The sequence below is a fragment of the Anabrus simplex genome, chromosome 7 (genome assembly GCF_040414725.1).
Source record: "Anabrus simplex isolate iqAnaSimp1 chromosome 7, ASM4041472v1, whole genome shotgun sequence".
Classification (NCBI taxonomy): Eukaryota; Metazoa; Arthropoda; class Insecta; order Orthoptera; family Tettigoniidae; genus Anabrus; species Anabrus simplex.
The window spans coordinates 118,183,027-118,198,132 of record NC_090271.1 but is presented as its reverse complement, the minus strand read 5'-3'; the positions used below and the strand labels follow the sequence as shown (position 1 = coordinate 118,198,132).

Genomic DNA, 15,106 nt, shown 5'->3' with positions numbered 1-15,106 from the left:
AAAGAATACCATACATCTGGGTGGAAATATAGGAAGCAGCTTGGCCTATAATTACAAATTTCATTGTGATTCATATTGACAGTTATCAGTTACAAAATACTTGTCATTTAAGATCAACCTAATCAATACTTGTTTTACTCGTGATGAGTTGCAATTGGTCAGTACATGTTTTGGCTTGTTTCAAGCCATCATCAACTGACAAATAATTAATGTTTAAGACAAACATTAAAACATTTGAACCTTCATGAGGATCCTTAAAATTAATGACTCTTGAAAAAAGTGGAATGGCATGTTAAAACCAATGCACATTAATATAATTGACTCTTCGTAAGGACTCTCAAAATTAATGTCTCTTAAAAAAGAAAGTCATGTTAAAAATACTGCACATAAATTTGGTGTTGAGTGAGTGAATCTTCTGTTGCATCATAAACACTTGTTTGTTTAATTATCACTAAGAGAAGTGTGCATTTTCATGTGATGTTAAAAGAATGTGTGTTGTTCAATGGAATGGGGCTAAAACATATTAAAACCACTGCACATCTTATCTGTTTGAACAATTTGGGCCATATTGACAGAACATCAGAAGATAGGAAAGTATCCAGTTTGTTTCCCAAGAAACTATCATCCAAGTCAAGAATTCATTTTTGTCAAGTTAAACAACATGTTGTCTCCATCATTGTTAATAATAATATTTTTCAGCATCTCAACTTTGAAATTTTCAATTCTACTTGAGGGATTTAATCAAGCTAAGACCTATGTTCTTTTTAAGTTGATTTGCACTTCACATTCAACGAAGCGCATTGTTTTCAAACAGGACATTCTCTTCATCAATACGCACTCATTTTTAATGATTTCCAAAGATGTGCAGTGGTTTTTAATCTCTAGCCCCATTCTATTGAATAACACACATTTTTCAATATCACACCACATGAAAAATGCCTCCTTGTGATAATTAATCAAACAAGTGCTTATGATGCAACAGAGGGTTCACTCAATACCGGTACCAAATTTTTGTTCAGTGTTTTTAACATGACATTCCACTTTTTATTTATTTATTGTTATTTTTATTTTTTTCAAGTATTGTCTCAATGAACTATTAGCTCAAGGGAGGGACTGCCCTTTATAGTTATAGGTTTACAATTGATGGTGAAAATGTTTAGTGTTCATGATATTAAATATGTTGATCACAACAATGTTGGTAGTAGGTATATTGGAAGCTCGAACCCACTATCTACTGGATGCAAGCTCACAGCTGCGTGTCCCTAACTGCACGGCCAACTAGCCCAGTATAATTTAAAAAAATAACACTATTTATGAAGTCTGTAATAAATATCTAAAAAACAGACATCATAAAGAGTGATTTTTTTAAAATACTCCTTAACTCAGCTGGCAATTTGTTATATGATGCTGAGGCAGAATATGCTGTACTTTTCATTCCATACCTTGAAGAAGATACATGTGTATATCTGATCTACTGACCTAGTTTGATAGTTATCTGATTTGTGTGTTTAAGGAGATCATATCATTTTAAAATTTGTACAGGAGTAGTGCTTCAGAGTATGTTTTATGCATTCTGACAGGCAAGATATTAACGCCCCTGTATATCTCAATGGAGCATTTAAAAAATGTTGTACTTATACTTTTTTTTTTTTTTTTTGCTAGTTGTTTTACGTCGCACCAACACAGATAGGTCTTGCGGCGACGATGGGACGGGAAAGGGCTAGGAGTGGGAAGGAAGCGGCCGTGGCCTTAATTAAGGTACAGCCCCAGCATTTGCCTGGTGTGAAAATGGGAAACCACGGAAAACCATTTTCAGGGCTGCCGACAGTGGGGTTCGAACCTACTATCTCCCAAATACTGGATACTGGCTGCACTTAAGCGACTGCAGCTATTGAGCTCGGTATATTTATAAATTAATCATATCACTCTTTTTTGAAGTGTTCTAAGTTCATTTTATTTCTTCTCTATTACATGAACCCCAAATTACATTAATGTAAAGTAGAGAGTAGATGCGAGTGAATAAACAAGAAAGAAATGCTTTTAAGCTGCTGTGTAGTTAATTGTAAGTCCTGTAATTTTTTTAACACTCCTTAAACAGCAGTGATCTTACATTATATATGAGGTATATGTCCTTTCCAGGATAAGTTGTGTTCAGAATAAGACCTAAGTATGTAAATGTATGTATGTATGTATGTATGTATGCAAATGAACCAATTCTTTCCACAATTTGAGTCCTAATTTTTACTCTGTTCAAAGAGGTTGTTGCATAAGATGGCATCTGAAAAGCATATATTTAGCTTTAGGTGAATTTAAAACAAGATTATTTTCAGTGACCCATCGTAGGAGAGTATCTAAGACAATTTGTACTTCATCCATTATTTATTCTTCACTGTCATCTTCATAAAAAAAAAGGAAGATAATATTATTAGCTGCAAATAACAATTTAGCAAATAGTGTCAGTTTTTCTATACCATTTATAAATATCAGAAAGGGAATTGGTCCTATTGCTGATCCCTGAGGGACACCAAATATGACTGTTCATTCTAGTCCAATTTTATCATTCATACATACGTACTGGTTTCTTGCTATTAAGTAACTTTGGAAACACCAATGTGCTATTCCTCATATTCCTGCTGCTGTTAACTTATTGAACAAGTCTAGTGGATGATTGACTGTATCATACTCTCTTCCTACATCAGTGAAAAGGCCTGCTGCAATTTTATTGTTAACAAGAGATTTTGTATCAGAGTTTCTACTTTGAACGTAGCTAATTCAGTGCTGCAATGTGGAAGAAAGCCATATTAATTTAATAAAAGTGACACAATTTTAGGTAATCCATTAATCTTACTTTTACTACTGACTCAAGTGATTTGGCAAAGGCAGACAAGATACATACTGATCTGTAATTTCCTGGGTCTGATTTTATCCCCACTTAAAAAAATTGGTATAATTCTAGCAATTTTACATTTGTCTGGTACTACTCCATTTTCTAACGACATGTTAATCAATGGGACACATACTGATAATAAATGATCATCACACTTTTTCAAAAAGATGTTATTGATTCCATCATCTGTAACATTATCTTTGTACTTTAAGGATTTCATAATACCCACACTTTCAGTTTCTGCAGTCATTCTAAGGAACATTGACTAACAGGATGAATTCTCAAGCGATGACATTTCTTTTGTGGGTGGGAGATTTTTTAAGAGGCATTAATTTTCAGGACCCTCATGAAGATTCATATGTTTTAGTTCATGTCTGTACCATTAATTATTCATCTACTATGATGGCTTGAAACAAGCCAAAACCTGTACTGACCATTACCGTATTGATTAGGTTGACCTTAAATAAGCATTTTGTAATAGCTTGGTCTATGTTGATGATTTGGTCTTACTGGCAGACTATACTGAAATCCTACAATCTAATATCTTGGAATGTGAAAAGAGGTCAACATGTATGGTGTAAAAATGAGCCTTTCCAAAGCTAAAGTTTTGTCAGATGGGAAGAAACGTAAGAGGATTGAATGTCAGGTAGCGATACAAAACTGGAACAGGTGGACCATTTCAGGTACTTAGGATCTGCATTTTTCCAGGATGGCAGTATAATAAGTTAAATTGAATCAAGGTGTAACAAGGCTAATGCAATGAGAATACAATTACATTCAGCAGCATTCTATACGAAAGAGACAAATTCTTGGACATAACTATCTTTAAGCTGGTCTGTTTTCAGATTTCAAGGAAGCATTTATCTTGATTGATTGGAGGTTCTTCTAGCAATTCCATTTTTCTATTCTCACACTGCGAAATCATAAATATTATTAGCTCCCAATACCATGTCCCCTGGACAGACCTAAGAAGACAACAGTTTTTAGCTTTGGATGTTGCGTTTTAGAATAGCTTCTCTTGAGCTTGTTTGACTTTCCCTGGTCTTGTATTATATAAGGATCTCATCCTCAACTTTAAGATGTGGAGTGCATTGAAGTACCACCTGTAGAAGAATGAAATCTGACAAGCACTAGCAGTTTCAGAACCAGCTCATTGTGGGTGACATACTGTGCCAGAGATGTATGTTTCAGCTAGGCATTAACACTAGAACGGCTGACACTCTGGCACTCCTAAAAAGGCCGCGGCAGTCAATTTGACCGCTGTATTAAAATTTAGTGTTTAGAAAGATTATACGGTATATCTTAATAGCACAATTTCTCAGGAAATATTTCCAAACTATGTCATCACTATGCTTTATTTACTGTTATTATACAAGAATACAGCAATATAGAACTTAACATTATTGGTATGAATTAAATCCTTTCATCCTACAGGCTAGGCCTACAAGTCTTTCTTGCTGCGATTAGCTACTTGACATTACAATTCACGCACACGAACTCTTTCTTGACCTTGTCCGTTCATTTTCCGCACACAGCTTTGTTACACAATGAGCACACATCCATTGTTTTGTTGCTATTACAACGTGCTATCTGACACTGACGCCTTTTCATTGTAGTAGGTTCTTCCTTGTTGCCTTGTGACATTTCTGGATCATGGATTGCTGCCTTTTGTGGTTTCTTCCTTACGTACGAGTCTCTTAGTTCCTGAGCCAACTGAAGCAAAAATATCCTTCGACTAATTTTCTTTCCAGTGACACCTGTATAGAGTACTTGGGTATTTATCCCTGCAAAATCTAGCATATTGTAGAAAACCTGAACTGGCCAACGTCGGGATGGTGCTTTCATTGTGTAAAAGCGTGCCATTTGATCTACTACGTCCACTCCGTATTTTGTTGCATTGTAATACTTATTTGTTTCAGGCAACTTCTTTTTGTGACTGCTGTCTACACTTACATTTGGATGCACCGTACTCAAAATGATAACATTCTTTCATTTCTCCCCTTGATACACAGTGAGTGTAGTGTCACCACGCTTCAACACTAAAGTGCTACATAAATCCGCATTCGAATTTCTCACAGCCTCAGGAACTTCACGCCGTGATTTATTCACTGTACCCACAATACTTGTTCTGCTCTCTTTCAGTTTTTCCGCAAGACTCACCGATGTAAAAAAACTGTCAGTTGTTACATTTCTTCCCTTGTCCATGAATGGAGCAACAAGACGTAGAACTACATTCTCAGATAATGTCTGGCCAACTGGTCGTAATTCGTCCTTTCCAAGGTAAGGAAACGCATTCAAGATATATTTTGAATTTACATTCACGTTGACCCAGAATTTGATGCCAAACTTGTCAGGTTTGTTTGCCATGAAATTGGGTGAATCTACATCTGCTTTTAGTAGGAAATAGTTGTTCATCAATGCACATGTTTGCATCTGGCTTGTAGTATAGTTGACAGTTATCTATGAACTTATTCCAGACCTCTGACATAAGCGCAAACTTATTTCTGCAGACACTCTGACCTTGTAGATTTCATGTTGAAATGCAGGTAACGCACAATATTTTTGAACTTCTGCCGTGACATTGTTTCACTAAAGAAAGCTGGGCCCCAGTCTTTCAACCAAAGAAAGTCAACAGATTTCCCCTTCACACCATATACACCACGCGCGTAAAGTAATGCAATAAATGCATCGAACTCTTCCAGTGAAATGGTCCAGATATTCTCTTGAAGTCTCCTCCTAGCCTCTACCTCAGTACATTTTTTTTATATGACAAAGAATTGATTCATCAATCAACAGCTGAAGAGCACTCGCTACATTATCACAAACACTGCGTTTAGCAAATGCAGTAGGACCACTAGCTTCACGTAAGGTGTTCTGTTCAGTATGGTTTGATGTTGAAGAAGCACCAACTTCAATAACATCCCATGGTAAACCATCACGAGCAATCAACTGATTGTTGACATTGCTCACAGGGAGTGTACTATTAGATTTAGGAAGAGCTGACAACTGCTGAAGTGCACTTTCAACTGCGAAAAGGGAAAGAACTATTTTAGCAGTTTGATAATTCCCTCATATTACTGAAAATAAGGTTCTATAACTAACAAAACAACGAAAGCCGTATGTGAAACCCTACAACTAGAACAAAATAATCATATAAGTGCACTAACAATAAATCACGTCATATTACATCATGATTTTTACTAACCTGATTTTCCTGTATTTTAGGGTGCATAAATTTCATTATCTCACTCCATGACATCATCACTATCCGCACTTTCACTCTAGGAATCACTGTGAACTGTACGTGGAATGTATTCCAGATCATCACTGTCTGCTGATTCTTCAGGACCAGACTCATTTTCTGCAATATTTTGCAGTCTACGGAGTATCTCCTGCTCACTGAGCCCACGTGAACGGCAAGACATACTACTCCCAGTACACAACCACCAGTGCGCGAAAAGAATGGGTTGGATGTGTTCATCTTGAGCAGGATCAAGACCATTGTCGTAACGGACTTATTTATTTGTACAGTTCTAATAAAGTGCAGTGCTCCATTATTGTGTATAAATCTGTATTATTCTATAACAATATTGTAGCTCAAACACGAATCCATCGATCTATAAAATATTCCCGGTCAGTTTGACCGCTCCGACCATTCTAGGTAGGTCGATGATTTTTTTTACGCCACTGCTTGAAGTTTTCAGTCTAAATAAAACGTTAACGAGAAGAACAGCTCACCACATGAGCATTTCGTAAACCTCCGGTCATAGGAATAAAAATTATGGACATGGCAAAGTATTAAAGTTCCCCATCGGTCAAATTGACCGCTGCGGCCGTTCTAGTATTAAGGGATTTGGAGCACAAACATAGCTCAGTCTGTTGGATATCATGCAAATATTAATGTTATAATATTATTAAAAGAAGTGCAGAATATATCACATAATACTATTTTGATATTAACATTATTGCATCCCTCCTTCTGAGGCTTAATAGCTGATAGTGCATGAAGATACAAGCTGTATATTTGAAGAGTTTCCATTTATGCCAGGGTTCTCTCAACTTCTTTGCCTCCCCCCGCCTTCATTAATACTTGATATTTTCATATCCCAAAGGCATTAGTGTAGCAAGGTACTATAGAGAATTTCTTAATTTTTCTCCTTCTCAACTGTTTACTAATCTAATATCATTCATTCATTTAAGTGTCATAACTTTTCTTTGTACTATTTGACATTAGATATGGTGGTGTATTTGATGTTAAGTCACTTGAACTTGCTGGGGTGAGTAGCTCAAATGGTAGAGCACTGGCCTTCTGAGCTCCAATTGGTGGGTTCATTCCTGGCTCAGTCCGGTGGTATTTCAAGGTGCTCAAATATGCCTGCCTTTCTGTCATTAGGTTTGCTGGCAAGTAAAGGAACTCCCAAGGGAAAACTTCTGGCACCTTATTGTCCCCAAAAACCATAAAAGTAGTTAAAAGCAAAGCAAAGTCACCTCCGTACAGGCCATGAAGGCCCTTGGAGGAGTGAAAGGTAAAGGCTTCCACCATTGTTAACCTCGGCACGTGATGGAGTAGAGTGGTTAGCTCTATGCCCGTCCGCCTTTTCCCCCAGGAATTAACCTGGTACTCATTTTTGGTGTAGGCTGAGTGAACCTTAGGGCCATATGCACCTCTGGAAGTGGAAATCTCGTTTCTTAAATTTTACGACTTCCTGGTGGGGATTCGAACCCACGTCCTTCCGGGTGAACCAAGCACACCTTTATTGCCTCGGCCAGGCAGCCCCTATAAAAATAGTTAGTGAGATGTAAAACAAATTATATTTATTACGGTATCACTTAAATTCAAACTCATATACAGTATTGCTAAATCTGCACGTGACTGAAGACGGGAGTATCAGTCGAAGAATAAAACTTCTTCAGGAGAGGGGGTTTGAATACAGACCTCTGAGATGATAGGTGTTCTGTACGTCAACCGAACTCCCGTCAGCATGGAGCCAAGAGTTGATGAAACCAGAGGAGGTTTATGTAACCAACATATTTGTGACCAAAATGGAATTGTACAAGGACAGCTGATAAGCTGTATGAAACATCTATGTATATAATTGTACAGGACACATGGAAAACATGTTTGCAACAGTCAGGCAGTGATTGCTCATTAGGAGCAAGTACAGATAGGAAACCGAGCCAAACAAGGTCCAGAAGCTATAAACAGCTAACTTTGCAGCAATATTAAGAAAGACACCGCTATTGGGAATAACAAATTAGTCAGCCCATGCACACAGTATAAAGAGGGTAGCTAGAGGAGATAAGGTCTTCTCCAGTAGATCTTCTCCTTCAGTAGTCTTCAGTAGAGGAGACAGTCAGTAAGCTGGTCAGATAGGGAGTGACCAGCGGACAGCTATGTAAGAGAGTAATCAGTAGCGAGTAGCCAGAGCAGAGTGACCGACAGGTAGGTCGCCAGCAGTGCAAGGTAACACTATGTAGTAAGGAAGATATTTGACGTCAGGGTTAAAGTCGAGCTTGTACTCCAAGGAACATTAGAAGCAGCTATTCAAGTGATAGATTACAGTTTTAGAGAGACCAGAGATATTGGCAGTGTAGTGACTGATAGAGAAAAATAGTCTGAAGAGTAACGTGATTTCCATGCTACCTAAAAGAATCATCAGAACGTGTATATTTTGTAAATAAGAAGCCAACATATATATTTTTGGAGAAGGGATTCAGTCACTGTTCTCACTTAGTATTCTCTGAGACCCCCCATCCTGATCCCACACCAATTCACAAGCGATACACCGCTCGGCCGCATGTCACAGGATCATGCCAAAGCAAGTATGCTCCGGTGACACCGGCAGAAACCAACAGCGTGTTTGTTTGTGTTTGGTGCTAATTTCTCGGCATGGATCTCAAGCCATTCTAAAGTCATGAGTAGTGCTGTACAAAGCCCATTTGAATTCACCCACTAAGTGATCTGATTGGCTAACTTCAGCAACTGATAAAATAAGAACAGTGCGAGATATCAAATTATTTCTTTCAAATTATTTATCAGCATAACCAACCCTGAATGATGATGATGCTTGTTGTTTAAAGGGGCCTAACACATAGGTCATCAGCCCCTAATGGTACGAAATGAGACAAAATTGTATGACAATTAAAAATCAATAATCCTCCACTGACCAGAATTCAAAAACATGAGGACGAAGAATGAATGGATGGATATGAAGTTAAAACAATCAGTGGATCCGACCCGCAGTGCCCCACATTCCCAGAAACTAGCGTTAAACAATAGTGTTACTGACCAAGGGACTGCTTCTAAAGCACAATACTGACTCGATGATGCTTGTAGTCGAAACGGGTCAAAAATCCAAGTCATCGGCCCCTCATAATGGTACTTATCGCTAGGAAAATGGCACCATGCTATGTGTCATGTTGCGGTACTAATCAAAAGTAGTGTAGACTCACGTTATTCCACACATTATGGTACTCCGCACAGGTAATGAAATTTGCACATGTAACACAGACCTATGGTGTTTTGCACACTGCGGCGCTATTTACAGGCAACGCAAACCTATACAGGCAACGCAAACCTATGGCGTTCCTCACATAAGTGGACTAACCACAGTGACCCGCACTATCCTGTGGTGTTCCTCACATCGTGGGTACTAAGCATAGGCAAGGCAGAACCATGGTGTTGCTAATCCCATTGTGTTGCTCATATAGGGGTACGAATCACAGGTACTGTAAAAGCCGCCAACGCACTCTATTGCTACAAATCACAAACCTACTGTGTACCTAACATAGTGGTACTACCTGCAAGTGTAAGCGATCCATGATGTTCCCCATGTGGTGGTACTAATCACAAGTAGTGGCATGGTTCTAAGATAATTATCCCTTGGTCGCCCCTCTGAGTCATCTTTCATGACAGGCAGGGGATACCGTGGATATTCTCTTCGTTTGCGTCCCCCACCCACAGGGGGTTGTGTGTTTGGTCCGCGAGAGGTATTTTATTTCCCTCAAGTCCGCTGGCAAGCCGGTTAGGAACCCACTATCCGCCACCTGGGACGCGGCACGTGGGAGTATCACCTCTCCCCCTGCTACGCCAGCGTAGTAGGTTTGTGATTGACCAACCCTCTAATGCTGATATACGCAGTTCACGTTGTTTCTGACTTGTCTGTGTTGAGCGGCTGTGTACAGTAGGCTAGTTTTAATTTGCTAAGTCTACAGAACTGTAAAGTTATGCAATGTTACCTCCAATAGTGTTCTCGATAGCTTCTTGAGCTTTCTGTATTCCAAGCCGAAATCCTTCAAGTTCTGGTCTCAGTCTGTGGCCTCGATGGTAGTACATCAAACTGTGTTCGAAGTCCCCTAAGTGATACAGAGCTTCAGCCTTCTGAAAGATTCCTGTAAACATTGTTAGTTATCATACTTAAAACATGTATACAGTTTAAGCTCTTATTCACTTTTCTCTTCACCTTTCCAAATATTTTCTCTCTCTTATTGTAGTAATAAAGAGCTGACAATCTCTCTTTTACTGGATTGTGCCAGAACATGCACTACAAACTTCAGTTCAGTATAATATTGAACTAACAAGGGAACATTGGCAATGGTTAAGTCGCCGATCGCGATGAAACTTGGAAAACACGTTGAGGTACACGTAAAAAAGATGTCGGCATCAATTTTGGGTGCCAACGTTCATTAGGGCGTTAACTAAGGGGCCTAAAAGTTGTGACATTTGAAATTCCGCGCGATCAGCGATGAATACCTGTTGGTCAATGATGCTAAGCCAGCACACTGCGTGCCTGGAGACACGCTTCTGCACCTCCTCCCCTCCCACACCAACTGGTTCACCACCGCACGTTTCCTTTCTCCACGTGCTTGCTGGCCGCTTAGCTGTTGAATGGGACCAGCTCTATACTTTGCTCCTTTTCATACTATAATTATTGAAATCCTTTAAATAACTTTCCGTTTCACACATAATGATAATAAATAACCTAAACTATTATACCCATATTTTATTCAAATGTTATATTTTCATTCCTGCTAATTCCGGTGAGTTATCACATTCGTGGGTACAACTCCAAATTAAGTACCACTGGGTGTGGTCAAACGTGGAATGGGTTACCACGTCCTACCTATGCTTAAATTATTATTTACTTCTAAAACGCCTTAAAGCTGTCGGTAGTGTCCTTTAGAGTAGACATACATAATGGAATTAATTAAATTAAATCACCCACCACTAAATAAATCTCCCACCTTTAAACAACGTTAAATACCTTTTTATGTAAAGAAATTACATGCCCGGGTAGAGGATTTCAATGAATGTAATGAGATTCGGTACCTCGGGATATCAAAACCTGGTTATAGGACCAGATCTCCTTTTTATTTTCCCTTCCCTCCACCCATTTCGTGTACGCTATCAGTTGTGTCATAACGAAACGACATTGTGGACGACAACAACAACAATTATAAACTCCGAGTTTGAAACTACTGGTATTTTCCATATTGCGTACTCTGGTATAAGGAATAGGCCTATAGGTAGAATGTTTTTATTTGTGCTGTACTGAATGATTTATTTATGTTGTGCAGTGACAGGCACAACACATTTCAATTGCAGCAATGGTTGTCGAATATAAATAAATTTAATGCATAGGCAGCTTTGATATGAGTATGACATGGAATGTAGTAAAGTTTGACATAATAAGAAAAGCCTTGAAAAATAAAAAAGATGTGCATTTATATAATTATGTAGTAGATATACAGTAATCACAGGCAGACCTGTAGTCTTACTTTACCGGTACTTTTGCGTTATAGCTGACGAAGGTCTATGTATTCAACAAGTGCCGATATTTAAGTATCGCACTACAGTCTTCTGAGTATAATGGTAGTTACATACGCAAAAAGTTAAATGGCTATTGTATGAACTGGCACAACAACAAACAATTACAAGGCAACACAATAAATGACTCCATATACATCACATCGGGCAAATTCCCCGTCAATAACTGATAGTAAACAAAAACAATTTTTTGGTCTATTCGAAACATTAAAAAATAGTGAAAAGAAAACCAAAACAAAACACAATTAACAAGAGGCACCATACCCTTTTTTGCTAATTACCTTATGTTGCACCAACACAGATATGTCTTATGGCGACGATGGGATAGGATAGGCCTAGGAGTTGGAAGGAAGCGGCCGTGGCCTTAATTAAGGTACAACCCCATCATTTGCCTGGTGTGAAAATGGGAAACTACAGAAAACCTTCTTCAGGGCTGCTAACAGTGGGATTCAAACCCACTATCTCCTGGATGCAAGCTAATGAGAGATATGAGGAAGGCTGATAGAGTACACAAAGTGTAGCACCGGTCCTCTTCAATAGCTAAGAAGATGGGCAGGTGCGGAGAGAAGGGAGGAGGTGCAGAGGCGTGTCTCCAGGCACGCAGTGTGCCGGCTTAGCATCATTGGCCAGCAGGTATTCATCGCTGATCGCGCGGAATTTCAAATGTCGTAACTTTTAGGCCCCTTAGTTAACACCCTAATTGATGTTGGCAACCAAAATTGATGCCGACATCTTTCTTACATGTACCTCAGTGTGTTTTCCAAGTTTCATCGCGATCAGCGACTTAACCATTGCCGATGTTCCCTTGTAAGTGAATGTAACAATACTTAGGTAGACTGATTTCTAGGAGAACATCAGTACTAGCTTAAACATTTTTAATTAGAAATAGGAAAAAAATAAGTAAAAAAAAATATACCAAATTCCTTTTCTATTCTACAGATGAAAATTTAAATTATTTAAATTTTAGATTGTAGCTAATTTATGAATCTACAACCTCTGCCAGGCCAAGTGGCATTAGAATTAGGATCCCAAGATGGTGGGTTAATCCTGACTCACAAGGGATACTACCCAAAGTGTACAATCCAATTTTGGTGAAGCTAGTTTCAATATTTTCAAAATGATGTATATTGTTGGCAATCATCAGTGCTCAAGTAAACAATGATGCCTATACTGTCCTGTTATCAGCTCTTCACTGAGTAAAAATATTTGGTCTTCCACTGTTACTCATCATATGCAAGTAAGACGTTGGTATATACTGTGTACACTTGCAGAGAACCTTCAAGCTTTCCTTGCTTCCAAGTTCTCACCTGAACAAGATGGATTTGCCTGAGGTAAAGGCAGAAGAGAACAGATACCGAATTAAAACATCTGTCAGTTGCTTGAAAAATGCAGAATATTTCAACGTCCTCTCATCAGCTGCTTTTTAGTCTACCAGAAGGCCTTCAACTGTGTTCAACAGAAGAAAATGTGGTAAGTTTTGTTGGAAATGGGTATTTCTGCAACAAGGAATTTGTATGAAACCATCTCAGCTACGGATAAAATAAATGGCAAACTGTCCAGGAATTTCAAGATCCAGAAAATATCCAACCTATATTTGCAGATGATACTGAACTTATAGGTACTTATGAGAAGAAGATGGTAGAGTTCATTTCTCAAATCAAAAATGTCACTTTCAAATGGGACTGAAAATTAACTTGAACAAGACCAAAATAATGATTGTTGATAGAGCTGAGAAATTAGCCAGCACAGAAATATTCTAGGAATTAGAGAAACTCTCAGAAATGCTACACCTTGGTTCAGTCATTTCTAGTTTAGGTAGCTGTCCTCATGAGATTAAGAGAACAACGTAATGATGAGTCCCGTTTATGGAAGGATAGCTCTACCTTGTTATCACTGAAAATGAGAGTAGTATCCGGTCTGGTATTTTCAGTTTTCCTCTATGGATCTGACACATGTAATCTTCATGCTACAGACCTGAAGGAAATCAATTCTTCAGAAATGTGGTGCTGGCAAAGATTGTTACACATACCCTGCACAGCATTTCACACCAATGATTCCATTATAAACCAGGTGACCTCCAAATCAGAATATCATCAATATATAAACAAAGAGTTTTACAATCCTTTGGATACACTATGTAACATGGGAATGACAACATTTAAAAACAGATAATTCTTGGAAATGTCCTTGCAAGAGAGATCATGGATGAGTTACCTCTCAATGGTCAAACATTATCAAAGATATAACCGGGTTAAACCTCTTTGGTGCAATAAGAGATGGAGACAACTGAGCAGTAGTCTTCTTGGAGATTGTGATCCTCAGAATTGAGGGAATAAGAGAAGGAGACAAGCAGGCAGCAATTTCTGGAGTCCAATGTTTTACTGCAGCATCTGACACACACACACACACACACACACACACACACACACACACACACACACACACACACACACACACACACACACACACACACACACACACACACAGTAATTCTGCTCTTTCTTTCTTTCTTTCCCTTCCTTCCTTCCTTTCTTTCTTTCTTTCTTTCTTTCTTTCCTTCCTTCCATTTGTTCCCACGACCATTAAGATGAAACCAGGCCTCGTCTGAAAAGAACACAACCTGTATGTCGAATAAACTATCATTCATTGATGCAAGATACCACTCACTAAATCTCACTTTTGTGCTGGTCAGCAGGTTTTAAACAATGGGCCCATGTAATTCTGTACAGTTTGATGTGTAACAGCTTTGTAACTCTGTGTGCAGAAGAAACCAAAAACCCTACTTCTTGTGCTAATTTTGTGAGTTATTTATTCAGTGACCATTCAAGATTTGCATATATGACATCTAGCTTTTTCTCTGTTAAAACTGTTCGTGTTTACGCATGTTTTTTATTGAACACTGAGCCAATAGTTTAAAATTTATTTACAATTACATGAATCTGTACTCATGAAGGTGGCACTTCACCAGGAAATTGCTGAACAATTGCATCATGTACCCGTTGGGCCGACTCATACCTAAAATAACTTTTACATGTGAAAATACTGTGTTGGAATGATAACTGTCTCACCATGTTGACAGCTGAGATTCAAACTGGCTATCGATGCTGGGTTGAACACATGCATGCTCCTTACAAGGTCAAGCACTATGTACATACCTTTCATACAGCTGCTTAGATCTCGGAGAGTAGAAACGCCGCTGGATGATCTGGGTTTATAAGAGAGAGACCCTGTATGTGTCGACATGCTGTTACTGACCTCTATGAACTGTCAGTGATCCCAGTATGGCTTTTACATTGGGCTACTCTTGGTGATTTCCTCCCATACTTGTTGCTGTCCTGACTCAAATTCCCACAGGATCTGTTCAACTTTGGCATCCATAAGTTGCCGCCTCC

The 15,106-nt window shown here is 38.6% G+C and overlaps 1 protein-coding gene across 2 annotated transcripts in view; it reads right to left on the bottom strand.

Annotated features, from left to right (window-relative positions):
• The window catches only part of LOC136876954 (outer dynein arm-docking complex subunit 4), a 244,289-nt gene that overhangs the window by 11,728 nt on the left and 217,455 nt on the right, over positions 1-15,106 (bottom strand). For both annotated transcript variants that reach the window (XM_067150723.2, XM_067150724.2), the window contains one exon: positions 10,127-10,279. In XM_067150723.2, coding sequence (XP_067006824.1) covers positions 10,127-10,279 — 153 coding nt within the window. The remainder of the gene's footprint in view (positions 1-10,126; positions 10,280-15,106) is intronic.